This window comes from Rhizophagus irregularis, chromosome 32 (genome assembly GCF_026210795.1).
Source record: "Rhizophagus irregularis chromosome 32, complete sequence".
NCBI classification, from domain to species: domain Eukaryota; kingdom Fungi; phylum Glomeromycota; class Glomeromycetes; order Glomerales; family Glomeraceae; genus Rhizophagus; species Rhizophagus irregularis.
In genome coordinates this window covers 1,316,526-1,329,614 of record NC_089460.1, presented here as the reverse complement: position 1 = coordinate 1,329,614, position 13,089 = coordinate 1,316,526, and the positions used below count along the sequence as shown (strand labels likewise).

Genomic DNA, 13,089 nt, shown 5'->3' with positions numbered 1-13,089 from the left:
CTTCCCAGAATTCTAAAATCGTTAAAAAGCCTACTTTTAGCGTCCCGAAGCGTCCCCAGAAAATTTTCGCTAGGGACAACTTTCTAGGGACAACTTAACTTGTTGCAACATTTTATCAAGAGCCTGTTCTAATGCTTCTGGTGTTTGCCCATCCCGAAACATCTTATCCATCTTCTTTTGATGATAATTTGCTTTCGAATGGCATTTACTTACATGCCAATTACAATACCCATATTTTGATGCTGTCGGTCTTATACACCCATCTTGTTTGTATAGAGATCGCTGGCGTCTTTTCCAGTGAATACTACACCCTTCTGGTCGCGTACTTTCACCTTCACAAACAATTCCTTCATCGGAGAGATACTGGCAAATATATTCGGCTCCCATTTGATATTATTCTGGTTAATCTTTACTGTCTATAATAATATTTATTTTTATTTTAAACTTTTTTACAAGGGTATTATATACCAAATCCCAGGTATACTAAATAACATATCCGAAAATTTTTACTATGACCGAACATTCCGAGCTTTCAGAGTTCTTCGACGCTTCCGCCCCCTACTATTGTGGATTCAAAGCCTCCGATATTGGTCAATGCCTATACAAAATCCGCGATGATAGTGTTAGACCTAGGCATTTTCTAGGCGTGGACAATGCAGATGAAATAGAAGCCATACTCTCTGATCATAAAGGACATTCCTTACACGAATTTATTGATGGAGATGAGCCACTTCGTCCTGTTATAGACTTTGATTTACCAATAGAAACATTAAATGCTATTACCCCTAAGCTTTCAGGCGGTCAGGCAAAAAATATACTTTGTCGTGCCTTCAGAGATACTTGCCTAGAAATATTTCCAGAATGGGATAAAAATACTATGTCTATTGCCGAAAGTAGTAATGAGAAAAAAATATCTCTACATGTCTTAACTTTCGGCATGAGACTTTCAAGTATAACTCAGGTTGCAGTGTTTACTGAGCTTGTTCGTAAAAAACTCCCAGTAGGATTACAGGATAAAGGTATTGTAGACAATAGCCCTGTTCATTTCTAGATCGGACCGGATTGATCGCAAATTTGTACCCCAAAATAATTGGTTACTGATGCGGTCAGCGGTCAGTCAAGCCGATCTACAAAAATTGGTGTTTTTCCCTGATCGATTTTATAATAAACATAATAAACAACAACTACGTGTTTTTGCCCTATAAGCTATTATGGATATATAAACCAATCCGATCAATCAAAATTGTGCTCAATTGTAACTATGATCTGATTGGTTATACATTTTTTCGGTCAATCCGATACGATCTAGAAATGAACAGGGCTAATATAGCAAACAAAGGATCATTTTCCTTGTGAATACTTGGATCGCCTAAATACAATGAAAAAACAGGGGTACACGTTCGTGTAAAAAAAGCAATTTATCCAAAAGATGGAACTATCTTTGATTTCATGATTCGTCCGCCCAATGATGAATCAGAAGTCATCGACAACAGTCCTCTCTTGGCTGTTCCAGAGACGGAAAGTGTAAAATATGCTAGCATAAGTAATGAGACAACTATAGCTGAATTCGAACTAGTAGAGACATTACTTCAAGAAGCTAGCATCGAAGGGTATAGTCTCTCATATCCATCTGAAAATTTTCCCAACAAATTTCCACTATCACGCATTTCTCCATCGCACTGCCCAATATGTGACCGAGAACATGATAGTGATCATGGATATATTATTCGAAATAAAAAATCCTACAGCTTTTTCTGCTACCGGGCAAACAATGATAAGGAACCCGGCTATAGAAAACCTTCGAAAAAGCTTACTATTAGTGAAACTGCCTTGGATCGAGAACAAAAGCTCCCAAGTCCTACAAAACTAGACTGATCCAGAATTTCTGACCCAAATGACCGTTTCGTATGAGGGATTTAATTGATATGAGCACCTCTGGGCGAAAATTTTCTCGTAATGAGATTTATGACACAATTCAGGCAACAGTCGCCTGTATTCAAACGACATCAAGATTATGGGTACTCAAGACAGAGGATACAAATGGTGGGCTTTATTTTGATATGGTGCCAAAACTAGATCTTGCCAAGTATGAAGTTAACTTAGTTGAGCTAGGAGGAGAGCCGGTAAAGTTAATTAATTTAATAGATCGGGCGGTTACCAAAGGTCTAATCCTTTACCGCAATATTAATTTTCTTCCATATCCGCTAAATACTCCAGCTTATAATACAAAGTTCTTTAATCTTTTCATAGGATTTTTGGCTAAGCCAGCGCCAGAAATTAATAAAGAAATTATGGATCCGATTCTCTGGCATGTGAAGAACGTAATCTGTAGTGGGGATGAAAGGCTTAACGAATATATCTGGAACTGGTGGGCATATTTAGTTCAGAAGCCAGAGAATAAACCCCGAACTATCTTAGTTCTTAAATCTACATTACAACAGTGCGGGAAAAATATCATCACTGATTTTATTGGTGACAAAGTCTTGGAGTCACACCTCCATTTCGCAACGTCAGATCTGGAGAAAATTCTTGGGCGTTTTAATAGTGCCATCTAAGCTCGAAAGCTTATTGTTATGAATGAGACTGGGATGTCTAATGGGGAATGGCATAGATTTAACGGGCATCTCAAATCACTCATAACAGAACGAATGGTAGCTATAGAACGCAAAGGCCTTGAAACTATACGAATAAATGATTATGCTGGGTATATGGTTACAAGCAATCAGGATGCCCCGCTTAAAATAGATATAGAAGATTCTCGTATAGTCTGTTTTGATGTCTCTGCATGCTGTAGAGGCAATATACCATATTTCGACCGGCTAGGTGAAATTCTAGACCATCCTGATGCACCAGGAGTAGTAATGTCATACCTTCTTAGCCGTAACTTAACAAATTGGAAATTCCTACAACTAAAATGAAGATAGAAACAATGCGAAGACAACTTCCTAATCCTATTCGATTTATAATTGATTATATTCTACCTTGGCCTGAAAATTGTATTAATAGGTTTAGTTGTAAAAAGGTATACCAGGATTATCTTGAATGGTGTGAGTGTAATGGAGAGAAGCCATTGGCTAAGAAGGATGCTGGAACTAAATTTTCACTAATTAGTATTGATCAGACACGTTCACGAGATAATGGAGTAAGAGTATATCAGTATATATTTGACCGCCCCAAGATCGTAGCCAAGCTCCGTGAATCTGGCTTAGGTGATATGGAAGAATTTTCCGATATATCTCAAGACGACTTGCCCGAAAATGAGATTACAGACATACCCATATTCAATGTGCCAAAAACGGTCCTAGAGAGACCAACTATTCCCCAGAAAATAACCCCGCCTCAACCGGAAGAGAATCTCCCTCCAAGGGGTAAGAAAGCGGATAAACAGGATGATTCGACCCAAGTTCTCTTTAACTATGTGGCAGAACAAGCTGAACCCCTAGGTGCTTCAACATCTAGGACATCCGAGACTTCTAAACCACCTGAGCCAGTAATCGATAAGCCTGAAGTTAATAAGCTTTCTAAAACTAACGAACCCATAAGTAAAAACACGAATATGCCCCCTAAAGAAACAACTAGCAAGCTTCCCGATTCTTCTAAGCCTATCAATGAAGTATCGTCTGCCATACTTCTATCAAAACCCTAGCGCGAAGAGCGTCTCAGAAAAAGGGCAGTTGAACTCGGCGAGAATCCAGATGCCTTCGTGACCATCACTGAAAAAGACCGACTTGATTCCATTGCATTCCGTGATAGAATGGAAACTGATTCACGAATATGTGGTTGGGCTATAGAGACTGAAGAAGATCCCAAAGAATATATGGACATGAAAGTACGGGAAAGATTAATAGGAGAAGAAATAATCCGTCGTAGTCTTGAGGATGATGGAGTTACATCCTCCTGGCTTGATACCATGAGAAATGGAAAAAAACGGTAAGCATACTCCAGGAGAATGGTATGCTTTGGTAAAGAGTGAATAAGAAGCTGGTTCATAAGAAAGGTGTTTGGGTAAGAGGGTCTTTATGTTCTTTACACATAAGCGATATATAATTCCAAATTATTATTATTTTTTTTCGCTTATCCTATCTACCCGCAATTTTCAAATCGACGTAAAACTCCGAGTTATATTATTTTTCATATCCTTCGCCCAGGTTCGCTTTGCAAATATCCCCCTCTATTATTTTTCACCGATCATCGGAATATTTTTTTCGAATTGAACTTTCCCCCACTTAATATAATCTGAATACCACAGATTAATCTAGTTACCACTCTATACTCTACATACCACTCTATATAATGTCTGCTATTACAACCAAGTTCGTTACAGACCACAAACTCACCAATGAGATGAGTCTCGAAGAGCTTAGCCAGTATGCCCCAGAAATACTTGAGCTCTTGACAACTGGTGTGCCAAAGGTAGATAAAGAGAAAAGGCGCCAGGCTCGTGATCGTCTTCAAAAAGGATATAAGTTTAGCAAAGAACAGGCATATGCATTAATTCCTCACGAGAGAATTGGGCGAAGTAAAAATCAAGTAATTCCCAAAGAGGGTGGATCAGAAGCCGGGAAAGTGAATATATGCCAAGTATCCTTCGATAATACTTGTTCCAATGAGACTATTAAAGAAACGGCTCAGCGTATTGTACGGGATAATCTTAGTGAAAGAGATGTAAAAGCGATATCTAGAACCTTAGTCGAAACTGCCCCCGATCCTGTCGTTAGCTTATCCCGTCTCTCTAGGCTTCGAAGAGAATTGCGAACCCTCAATGCTCCAGAAGAAATAATCTCCGCTACCAAAATTCCGGAGATAACCAGAGCATCCAATAAAATCCAACAGGAGCGTACTGAGCAACGTAAAAATGAAGGGGTCCACTTTCTGGATCACTTCTCGTTAGAATCGGTTAAGGAAAGGCTAGATTTGTATGATGTATCTAATATACCTGACAAACAGGCCCTAGCTGATGTAATGATCATGCTCTGCATCCGCCTAGCTGAAATTAAAAACTTGCGCATATCTAATGGAGATGTAACTGGATACGCAAAAAACTGAGGTCAACAGGATATTCCTAGGGTGTTTAGATCGCTAGAAAAAAATGAGGAGCGGGCAAGGCAATTGCTTACGTGGATTCAGGAAGCAATCATCTCCGGAGTGTTAAGGGATCCAGGAAAGCCTGGATCTACATACTTAAGTGCATTTCTGAAAAAAGAAGAATTTATTCCTAAACCTTATAAGCCACTAGTTCCTAGCTCTTTGCGCAAATTAGGAGCGGTGTTTGCAGTTGTAGCGAGTGGGATTAGGAATCTGTCAAAAGCTAATACTATTGCTAGTCAAGCACTTCACAACTCTCCCGACAACCATACTGCTCCATCTGATAGATATACTATAGTTAATTTCAGGCGAAGAGGGGAACCTTATGATCAGGCAGAGGCATTCAAGTTCTTCGATGAAAACTAATCACATACTGTATATGGATTAGAGAATCGGGAGGACTGATTTATTATCTGATATCATTTATTAAATTTTATTTTTTTCGCCCGAGGCAAGATATAGCATATATAAAGTATCGTAAAAATGGTAACCGATCAAAATCATTCATCCGACGTATCTAGCGAGCAGGAAGTTATCAGATATACAGAGAAATTAGCCCAGTCATTAGGACTGGATGAGCAGAATACAAGAGCATATAAAGCACTCTCTGGACAGATTTGGGCATTAGAAAAAAGACTGGAAGATTATCATATCAAATATGTAAAGCTTAAAAGGAAGGTCAATTTATTGGAAGATGAATTGGAAGATGAATTAGAAAATCTGGACGAATGTGTAGATAGGGAAACTGTGGTCGACTTAATACAAGAAATAGTTTCTTCGATAATTGATAAAAAAGGTAAGGGTTCTTCTGAAGAATCTGATTCGGTTAAGACAATTGTGATAAAAGAAAATGAGGCTATCCCTCATAAGCAATGAAGGAAGGCACGACCAAAAAAGGTTAAACAGTTGGTGGTTTAAAATGGGCCTCGCCAGCTCAGAAAATTTATCTGAATTCATTCATTCTTACCGCCCAAGTGGTAATGAGTAATACCCGCCTATTTCGAGATCAGGAAATAGTGTATCTACTATTTTTTGACTAATTCTATAGCAATTTTTCAGGCCAAGATATTCTAGAGCATGCAAGTGCTCTGCGATAATTTTGAGAGTTGTACAGGAAATAGACGGAGCGTATCCTAGATCAAGATATATGATATTAGGGCACATTTTTGCGATTTTGGAAATTGACAAGTCGGAAATAATTTGTCGAACTCCGTAAAGGTCAAGATGTTTTAGATTATGGCATGATAGAGCTATTTCTTCTATAGCTCCGTCTGTAACGTTGCAAGATTGAAGATTAAGATATTGGATATTTGGGCACGATCTCGCAATAATGCGCATTGATTTATCAGTAAGGGCACTCATACCATAGAGGTTGAGATGTTCCAAACAATGGAATTGTGCGATTTTTCTGATGGCTATATCACTTATTCCATCACAGTGCGCGAGTTTTAAACTTTTCAGATTTGGGTATGATTCCGTAAGGGTGTGAATAGCAGTATCGGTAAGTCTACTACAAGAACTGATATCTAGAGATTGGAGATTAGGAAGGGATCGTGCGATTTCATATATAATGCTGTCAGTGACATGTATCCAAGACGAACTAATTCCTAGATGTTTTAACCCATTGCATGACCGTGCTATTTCACAGAATGATTTACCGGTAATATCTCCACCAAAACCAATATCTAAGAACTGCAATTTATCACATTTCTTTGCGATTTTAGTGATAGAATGATCGGTTAAGCCCCCATTGTTAGAAACGTTAAGATGGATCAGGTTGGGATATACTTGAGAAATCTTGATTAAGGTCGTATCATCAAAACCCGTACTTCGCTCAAAATCTAAATGGATTATGTTTGGAAATACTTTGACTATTTTTTCGATTATCTCATTCGAAAGATAAGAATGGTGCGTAATTATGAGGCACTGCACACTATGTCTAAAAATTGGTCTAGAGTTTATACGTATCATTTTTATAAACTTTTCCTGTTGTTTCTCACCAATCAATTCGATACGACCCCATAAAATTGGACCAGTGCACCTAGACCAAAGTCTAGAGACCAGCAAAGTTGGATATAGTGCGTTATCTTTAGCTAAGAAATTTAAAATATTCTTTAGTAATTCAGGAAGAGCAAGCGCCATATTTTTTATCAAGGTATACTTACTTCAATAATTTCTTATTATGCGTTTCTGAAACTTGGTTATTACATCGAGTCTAACATCTTCGAGCCTGGGCTGGAGATTACCATCTCGGAAGATTTTTCGTTTAAAGATACAACATATAACATGCACTATGTATGGCGCAATCAAGCATCTTTTATTTACCAGAACTATTAGAACAGATTTTACATTTCTTATTGATAGATAAATCCTTCTATCCCGCTCTATATGTATCCCGATTGTGGTACAGATGCGGTGCCCCTATTCTGTGGAAGCGTATCGAATTGAGAGGGAAAGACTTATATCCTGGACAATCTCTTCCAAATGATTATAAAAATTACTGTGCAAAGGATCACCCTCGATTAAATAAATTCATAAGGATAGAACGTGCAAAGGATCTCTCTCGATTGAAAAAATTCATAAAGTTAGTACGTAGGAAGCAAACGCCAGTTTATTGCTCAAATGTAACTCATCTCGAAGTATCATACTACCATTCACTTTCAGATAAAAAAATCATAAGCATTGTACATTCATGCCCAAATATAACCCACTTGAGTTTCATAAATAGCATAGCATTTAGTAATAGAGCATTAGAACTGATAGCGGATTTATACTCGAATCTAAAGTACCTCAATCTATGCATTGATCGGCCAGGTGGCTTTAGGAGCTTTCGTACTCGAGAAGTAGATGGCAGTAGTCTATGGGGAATCGCGAAGTCATACCATAGATTAGAATATCTAAATATCTCTAATCGTAGAGAATATTCTGAAACATCAATTTGTAATGTTATTCGTTCTTGCCAGCAAAAAAAAAAAAAAAAAAAAAAAAAAAAAAAAAAAAAAAAAAAAAAAGCTCCAGCAACTCGACCTTAATTTTTGTCAAATTACCGATATAACTATCAAAGAAATTGCTGGTTCATGTCTTAATTTAAAGTACTTCAATTTGGAAGGGTGTAATAATATTAGCAAAGAAGTCGTAGATCAGCTATTTCGCTAAATTCAAATATCCACGTTGAGAATTTCGTGCCGATTCGGGTACATCCCCTAGATCCGATCTATCAACTCGCAAGGCAACTGGGAATACCACATGATGCACCAAGAGATGTTGCATCCTTAAAAAATTTTATCAACGACGAATTATCAAGGAGATTGAGTGAACGTTGTATTCTAGTTAGACCATTGCTCCGGAGTGGTGGTCGGTTATATAACACCTGGCATAGTTTTGATAATATTCTGGATCCGGTTCAGTTATATTTAATTCCATTTAATTCAATATATCTATGACTGTGGACTCTGGTGCCGATCACTCCACTATAGCTATAACCAGACAAGCGCCAAGAAATTATTCGGTAGCATTACTCGACGATCAAGCAGAATGGGTGGAAACTCACGATCTTACTAGTCCAGAGCGAGTGGATCAGCAGTCGGCCTCATGTGCAACATAATTTTCACATATACTGAAAAGAAGCTATGCACGCTACCAGTACTTTATTTTTTATTAAGTATAATTGATCTACAATATTAGCAAAATGTTTGATGAGGATATAGATGCTGAGAAGGAGAAAGCCTTCAATGAATTTACCAAGTTATCATGGACAGAGAGAAGAGGATTGGACTATTTATGATGATTAGGTATGACTTGGGATGACCTTTTTTGTGAAATTAAGACCCATTGGAACACAAAAGCTGTCAAGTATTGGAGAGAGAAAATACTTAAGCGATTTGTATATAGTCTACCCAGTGTAAGTAATCCAACGTCATTATTCCACGTACTCTTACAATCCAATGTTATTTATCTCCCACAAATAATAAGTCTAATAGAATTGCCATATTATCCACTTGAACTTCGATCAGAAATATGGGGTCCCTCCAGGACGAGTGCTACGGAGATGAGTGGTGTAGGGCCAAGGAGATGTGTAGTGTATGGTCCCCTATGTGACAGTTTACACAGGTGATAAATAACACGACGGGCCAAACACGTGATTTTGAGTGGGCCGAAATGCTATTAATCACCTGTGTATGGTTCACATCCCTTATTTTACACACTGTTACACACTGCTAAATATCACCATACACCACACAAGTGGTCGACCCTACACTACTGGTATTCGTCTTACCGCTCCAGGACCTGGCCGGATGGTATATATTGGTCAGTCCGAGGTCAGTGATCTGGTCCCTTTAGGACCTCTTCAGCTCGGAAGAATTTGCTGAGCCACAGATTGTGTGACAGAAAAAGGCCAATCACCAGGCAGGGTTTGTGCGACATATTAATTTTCACATATATATTCGAAAAAAACATATTAACCTTTATTCTTTATTTTTTTCCCGAACAAACATGAGAAAAATGGCCCGCTTCACAGGCGCTTCGCTTGAAAGGAGGTCTAGTTGGAGCACAGGACCAGCTCTAAAAGTAAATAGTGCCGACAAAAGCATATGTTATGAAAGGCTGAGGACTTTGGAATTTCGAGATCGCCAGGCGTAAAACCAACTATGTCTTTCCGTCATCTATGTGAAAAGGTATGAGAATTCTATTTGCATGTGCCTTCATAGAACTCTTGGCATCATACGACAATGCTAATCACTATTCTTATCTCCTTAACTTCGGCTTGGCGCTCTTTTTCCCAGCAAGATATAAAGCATGTAGAGGTATGTGGAAGTTCAGCCAACTTTCCGCAAAAAACTTTCCCGTAAAATAACGCAAAATAAGGTATGTATATGCCAGAGAGGGTCCCTCTGGGACCAGTTATGAATGGGAGCGAGTTTTTTTCTCACCATGGGCCTTGTATTTAGGAAAGCAAGATGTCTTCCACTACTAGTAATATTCATCTCGTCTGCTTTGTTCGTGGTGAGACTGGGAAAGATATTTTCCCTGTAGTAATTGATAATAATTCAACCGTTGAAAATCTGGGAGTCGAAATCAGAAAGGTCCGGCAAGACTTAAGTCAAAAAAACTTCGATCTATATGTAAGAAAATTCAAACAACCCAATCATGGTTTGGTCAATACTGTGAATACTACCGAAAAAAAACAAGGGGAATTGATGGAGCCTCCCAATAAGTTTACTTATTATTTTTCCGTGGAAGATATAAAAGGACTTAAAAAAAACCCTCCTTATCTTCAATATGATGGTGAAATAGGTCCTATTCATGTTATCGTATACCTCCAGGAAGTGTTGGAAAAAGATCCCGAGGATACTGGGCTCTAGTGAATCAGAAAGTGAACTTCCGAGAACGAATTTTAAACTAGTTATATTTTTATTCACAGTACCATGTAGCGATATAGTCGCAATTTTTATGTATTGTAGGCCGACTACCGGCAACTATTTTATTTCATAAATAAAGTATTATTTTATCGAACGTATATGAGAAAGGGTCACGTGTAATGAAATATAAATCTAACATTTTTTATCCGAACCAGTCTAGCCTATATAAGAAACGTCAGGTGATAAATGAGAAGAGTCTTCACAGTTAGGGAGGCGCAGTATTGTTGCACCTATGATGCAATGTGGCCGATCATACGGCAGGCTTGTGCAACAGATAATTTCTCACATATAGTACTCACTCAGTATTTTTAAATTCTTTTTACCCTTGTCCTCACATACCGCACTTTGAGCCAATAACATTTCGCAAAAAATACTATATAAATCGTAAAACATGTCTATCACTTTATTCTGTCTCGTTAAAGGAAATAAAACCGCGAACGCTTTCGAAGTTGATATTGAGAAGGACAAGTCTATTAGCCACCTCAAGAAAGTTATTAAGGCGGAAAAGGCACCAGAGTTCGACAATTTTCCTGCAGATAAGCTCAAGCTATGGAAGGTGACAATCCCTGGCGATCAGGACGATCAATTAAGAAATCTAATACTCCAGGACAGTGACGAGCTGTTGGCAATAAATGATATTGGAGACTACTGGCCCACTTCGCCTCCTAAAAAACATATCCATGTTATTGTAAAATTGCCACGTAAGTGTTTGGTACAGTCTGTGCAAAGCGCCTTAATGGCTAATTTTTCGTCATTTACCCTCGCATAATTTTAACTCATGCGTTTCCAGTTCTCAGCTTGGAAGAGGCGTTGTCGTGTATTCCGCCACCCATAACATATTCTCCGGACTGTACTAAATCGAAGACCACTACAAAGGTTAATGGTGACCCACCGACAAGTGTACAACTATGGGGCGACTTCTTCGATAAAGTGAATCAATTCCGCTTCGACCAACAACCGATATTCGAGAGGCCACAATTTATTCCAGATAAAGTGGTAGATAACGAGGAGGATGTTCGTTTTGCTATTGATGCCAATATTTGTTTGGTGTTAAATAGGCTTATGGGACCAGATTATAATTTTTCAAAACGTCCACCTAATTCTCCTGGCATACCGGACTTCACCTGTCATCTCGTGAGTTCATTGATCTTGGTGATCGAGGCAAAAAGAAAGCATGTTTTAGAGGATATGGGCGAACAGACATTTCCCGAGTTTTATCAGACGAGTAAAGGCAAGGATGTAATTCAGCAAATCTATAATTATATGGGAGGAAACGAGCTTAGATATGGCATTCTCACCACCTATGATAATCACTGGTTCCTACGACGAGAGCATGCAAAGCTTTGGATCTCAAAAACCCTTCCACTAGAATCCGAATCTCCACCGGTACTCAAGGCATATGCTTATCTAACTCGACAGGCGAAAGAGAATCCTAAGTCTCCTAAACCTCAAGTAGTAGTACCGGTTCAAGGGGACAATGATTCACGTACTCTTCGGTCACACTCAAAGTCATCGTCCAACTCCTCATTAAATCAACAACAATCTTCCAGCACCTTTGCGAATCAACAATCATCTTCTAACACTTCTGTTAAGCAGAACAATTATAGCTTCTCAGACTTCAAGTTCAAGAGCATATTAGGTGAAGGACGAAGTGGGAAAACCCTCCTATGCGAATTTCGTGGAGATATGATTGCTCTGAAGAGTGCAGACTTATCGAAGGCTCCATCGTATGTCCTGGAAGAAATGCAAAAAGAAGTCGAGATTTATAAAGATCTAGCTGATATTCAAGGCAAGTATATCCCAAAGCTGATCTGTTATGGATATTATGGAGGAGGTATGAGCTTCGTTATCGGCTTGACCATTGTCGGCACTATGTTGAGCGACCATAAAATAACGAAACGGCAAAGGTCGAGGGCTATTAAGGGATTAGAAGCGATTCACAAGCATGGTATCCTCCACAATGACATTCGGGAGGAAAACATCTTAATTAATGACAATGGCGACATCTACCTGATTGACTTTGGGATGGCAAGTCGGGAGGACACAAAAAAGAAGAGAAAGCTTTTCGATGAGGAACAGCTCAAATTATCTCAATTGCTAGATAGATATATTATGTAAGAATCTGTTATTTCATGCATAGCGCTTTCGGCCAAATTCCTATTTCTTGCAATCTTAATTTCCTATTTCCTATCATTAATAAACATGTATTTTATAGACATCCCGTAAAGAACATGGGACGAATTTCCAAGTCGCGTAAATGTCAGGTGGTTAGTTAGACTGTAGGGTTATACATTAGATATTTAGTATAGAAGCGTCATGTATCACGGGCTACGTCCCGAAACTTTGTATTTATTTTTCGCATGTAATAATAAAAAATTTTCTTGGCAAATTTCAGCGACGGCCCGTCGCCCAAAAATATGTGATATATTTTTTTTATTTTGAATAGTTATGTACAGTGTATTAGTTATATATATATAGATCATGTCATCCGAGCTTGAATTATTGAAACAGCGCATCACTGAGCTTGAGGCTGAGAATGTTGAGATTGCAGAGCTCAAGAAGGAGAATGCAGAGCTTAGAAAGG

General features: G+C 38.5%; 9 protein-coding genes across 9 annotated transcripts; 7 read left to right on the top strand and 2 right to left on the bottom strand.

The window, feature by feature from the left end:
• Positions 1–69: 69 nt before the first annotated feature.
• Positions 70–387, bottom strand: OCT59_023085 (uncharacterized protein; the record flags this gene model as incomplete). Its single annotated transcript, XM_066150547.1, has 1 exon — positions 70–387. The coding sequence occupies one exon, from the start codon at positions 385–387 to the stop codon at positions 70–72; it is 318 nt and encodes a 105-aa protein (XP_066006568.1).
• A 124-nt stretch (positions 388–511) lies between these two features.
• On the top strand, positions 512–1,875 carry OCT59_023084 (uncharacterized protein; the record flags this gene model as incomplete). Its single annotated transcript, XM_066150546.1, has 2 exons — positions 512–1,019; positions 1,391–1,875. 2 exons carry the CDS (start codon positions 512–514, stop codon positions 1,873–1,875), a joined length of 993 nt encoding a protein of 330 aa, XP_066006567.1.
• A 32-nt stretch (positions 1,876–1,907) lies between these two features.
• Positions 1,908–2,555, top strand: OCT59_023083 (uncharacterized protein; the record flags this gene model as incomplete). Its single annotated transcript, XM_066150545.1, has 1 exon — positions 1,908–2,555. One exon carries the CDS (start codon positions 1,908–1,910, stop codon positions 2,553–2,555), a length of 648 nt encoding a protein of 215 aa, XP_066006566.1.
• Positions 2,556–4,293: 1,738 nt separating this feature from the next.
• On the top strand, positions 4,294–5,451 carry OCT59_023082 (uncharacterized protein; the record flags this gene model as incomplete). Its single annotated transcript, XM_025323826.1, has 2 exons — positions 4,294–4,959; positions 5,056–5,451. 2 exons carry the CDS (start codon positions 4,294–4,296, stop codon positions 5,449–5,451), a joined length of 1,062 nt encoding a protein of 353 aa, XP_025189348.1.
• A 117-nt stretch (positions 5,452–5,568) lies between these two features.
• OCT59_023081 (uncharacterized protein) lies at positions 5,569–5,961 on the top strand (the record flags this gene model as incomplete). Its single annotated transcript, XM_025309775.1, has 1 exon — positions 5,569–5,961. The coding sequence occupies one exon, from the start codon at positions 5,569–5,571 to the stop codon at positions 5,959–5,961; it is 393 nt and encodes a 130-aa protein (XP_025189347.1).
• An 87-nt stretch (positions 5,962–6,048) lies between these two features.
• On the bottom strand, positions 6,049–7,227 carry OCT59_023080 (uncharacterized protein; the record flags this gene model as incomplete). The annotated part of the gene is made up of 1 exon (XM_025323825.1): positions 6,049–7,227. The coding sequence occupies one exon, from the start codon at positions 7,225–7,227 to the stop codon at positions 6,049–6,051; it is 1,179 nt and encodes a 392-aa protein (XP_025189346.1).
• A 1,297-nt stretch (positions 7,228–8,524) lies between these two features.
• Positions 8,525–8,869, top strand: OCT59_023079 (uncharacterized protein; the record flags this gene model as incomplete). The annotated part of the gene is made up of 2 exons (XM_066150543.1): positions 8,525–8,667; positions 8,770–8,869. 2 exons carry the CDS (start codon positions 8,525–8,527, stop codon positions 8,867–8,869), a joined length of 243 nt encoding a protein of 80 aa, XP_066006565.1.
• Positions 8,870–10,043: 1,174 nt separating this feature from the next.
• OCT59_023078 (uncharacterized protein) lies at positions 10,044–10,448 on the top strand (the record flags this gene model as incomplete). Its single annotated transcript, XM_025329554.2, has 1 exon — positions 10,044–10,448. One exon carries the CDS (start codon positions 10,044–10,046, stop codon positions 10,446–10,448), a length of 405 nt encoding a protein of 134 aa, XP_025189343.2.
• A 448-nt stretch (positions 10,449–10,896) lies between these two features.
• On the top strand, positions 10,897–12,916 carry OCT59_023077 (uncharacterized protein; the record flags this gene model as incomplete). Its single annotated transcript, XM_066150542.1, has 3 exons — positions 10,897–11,206; positions 11,296–12,619; positions 12,721–12,916. 3 exons carry the CDS (start codon positions 10,897–10,899, stop codon positions 12,779–12,781), a joined length of 1,695 nt encoding a protein of 564 aa, XP_066006564.1. The 3' UTR covers positions 12,782–12,916.
• Positions 12,917–13,089: the final 173 nt, after the last annotated feature.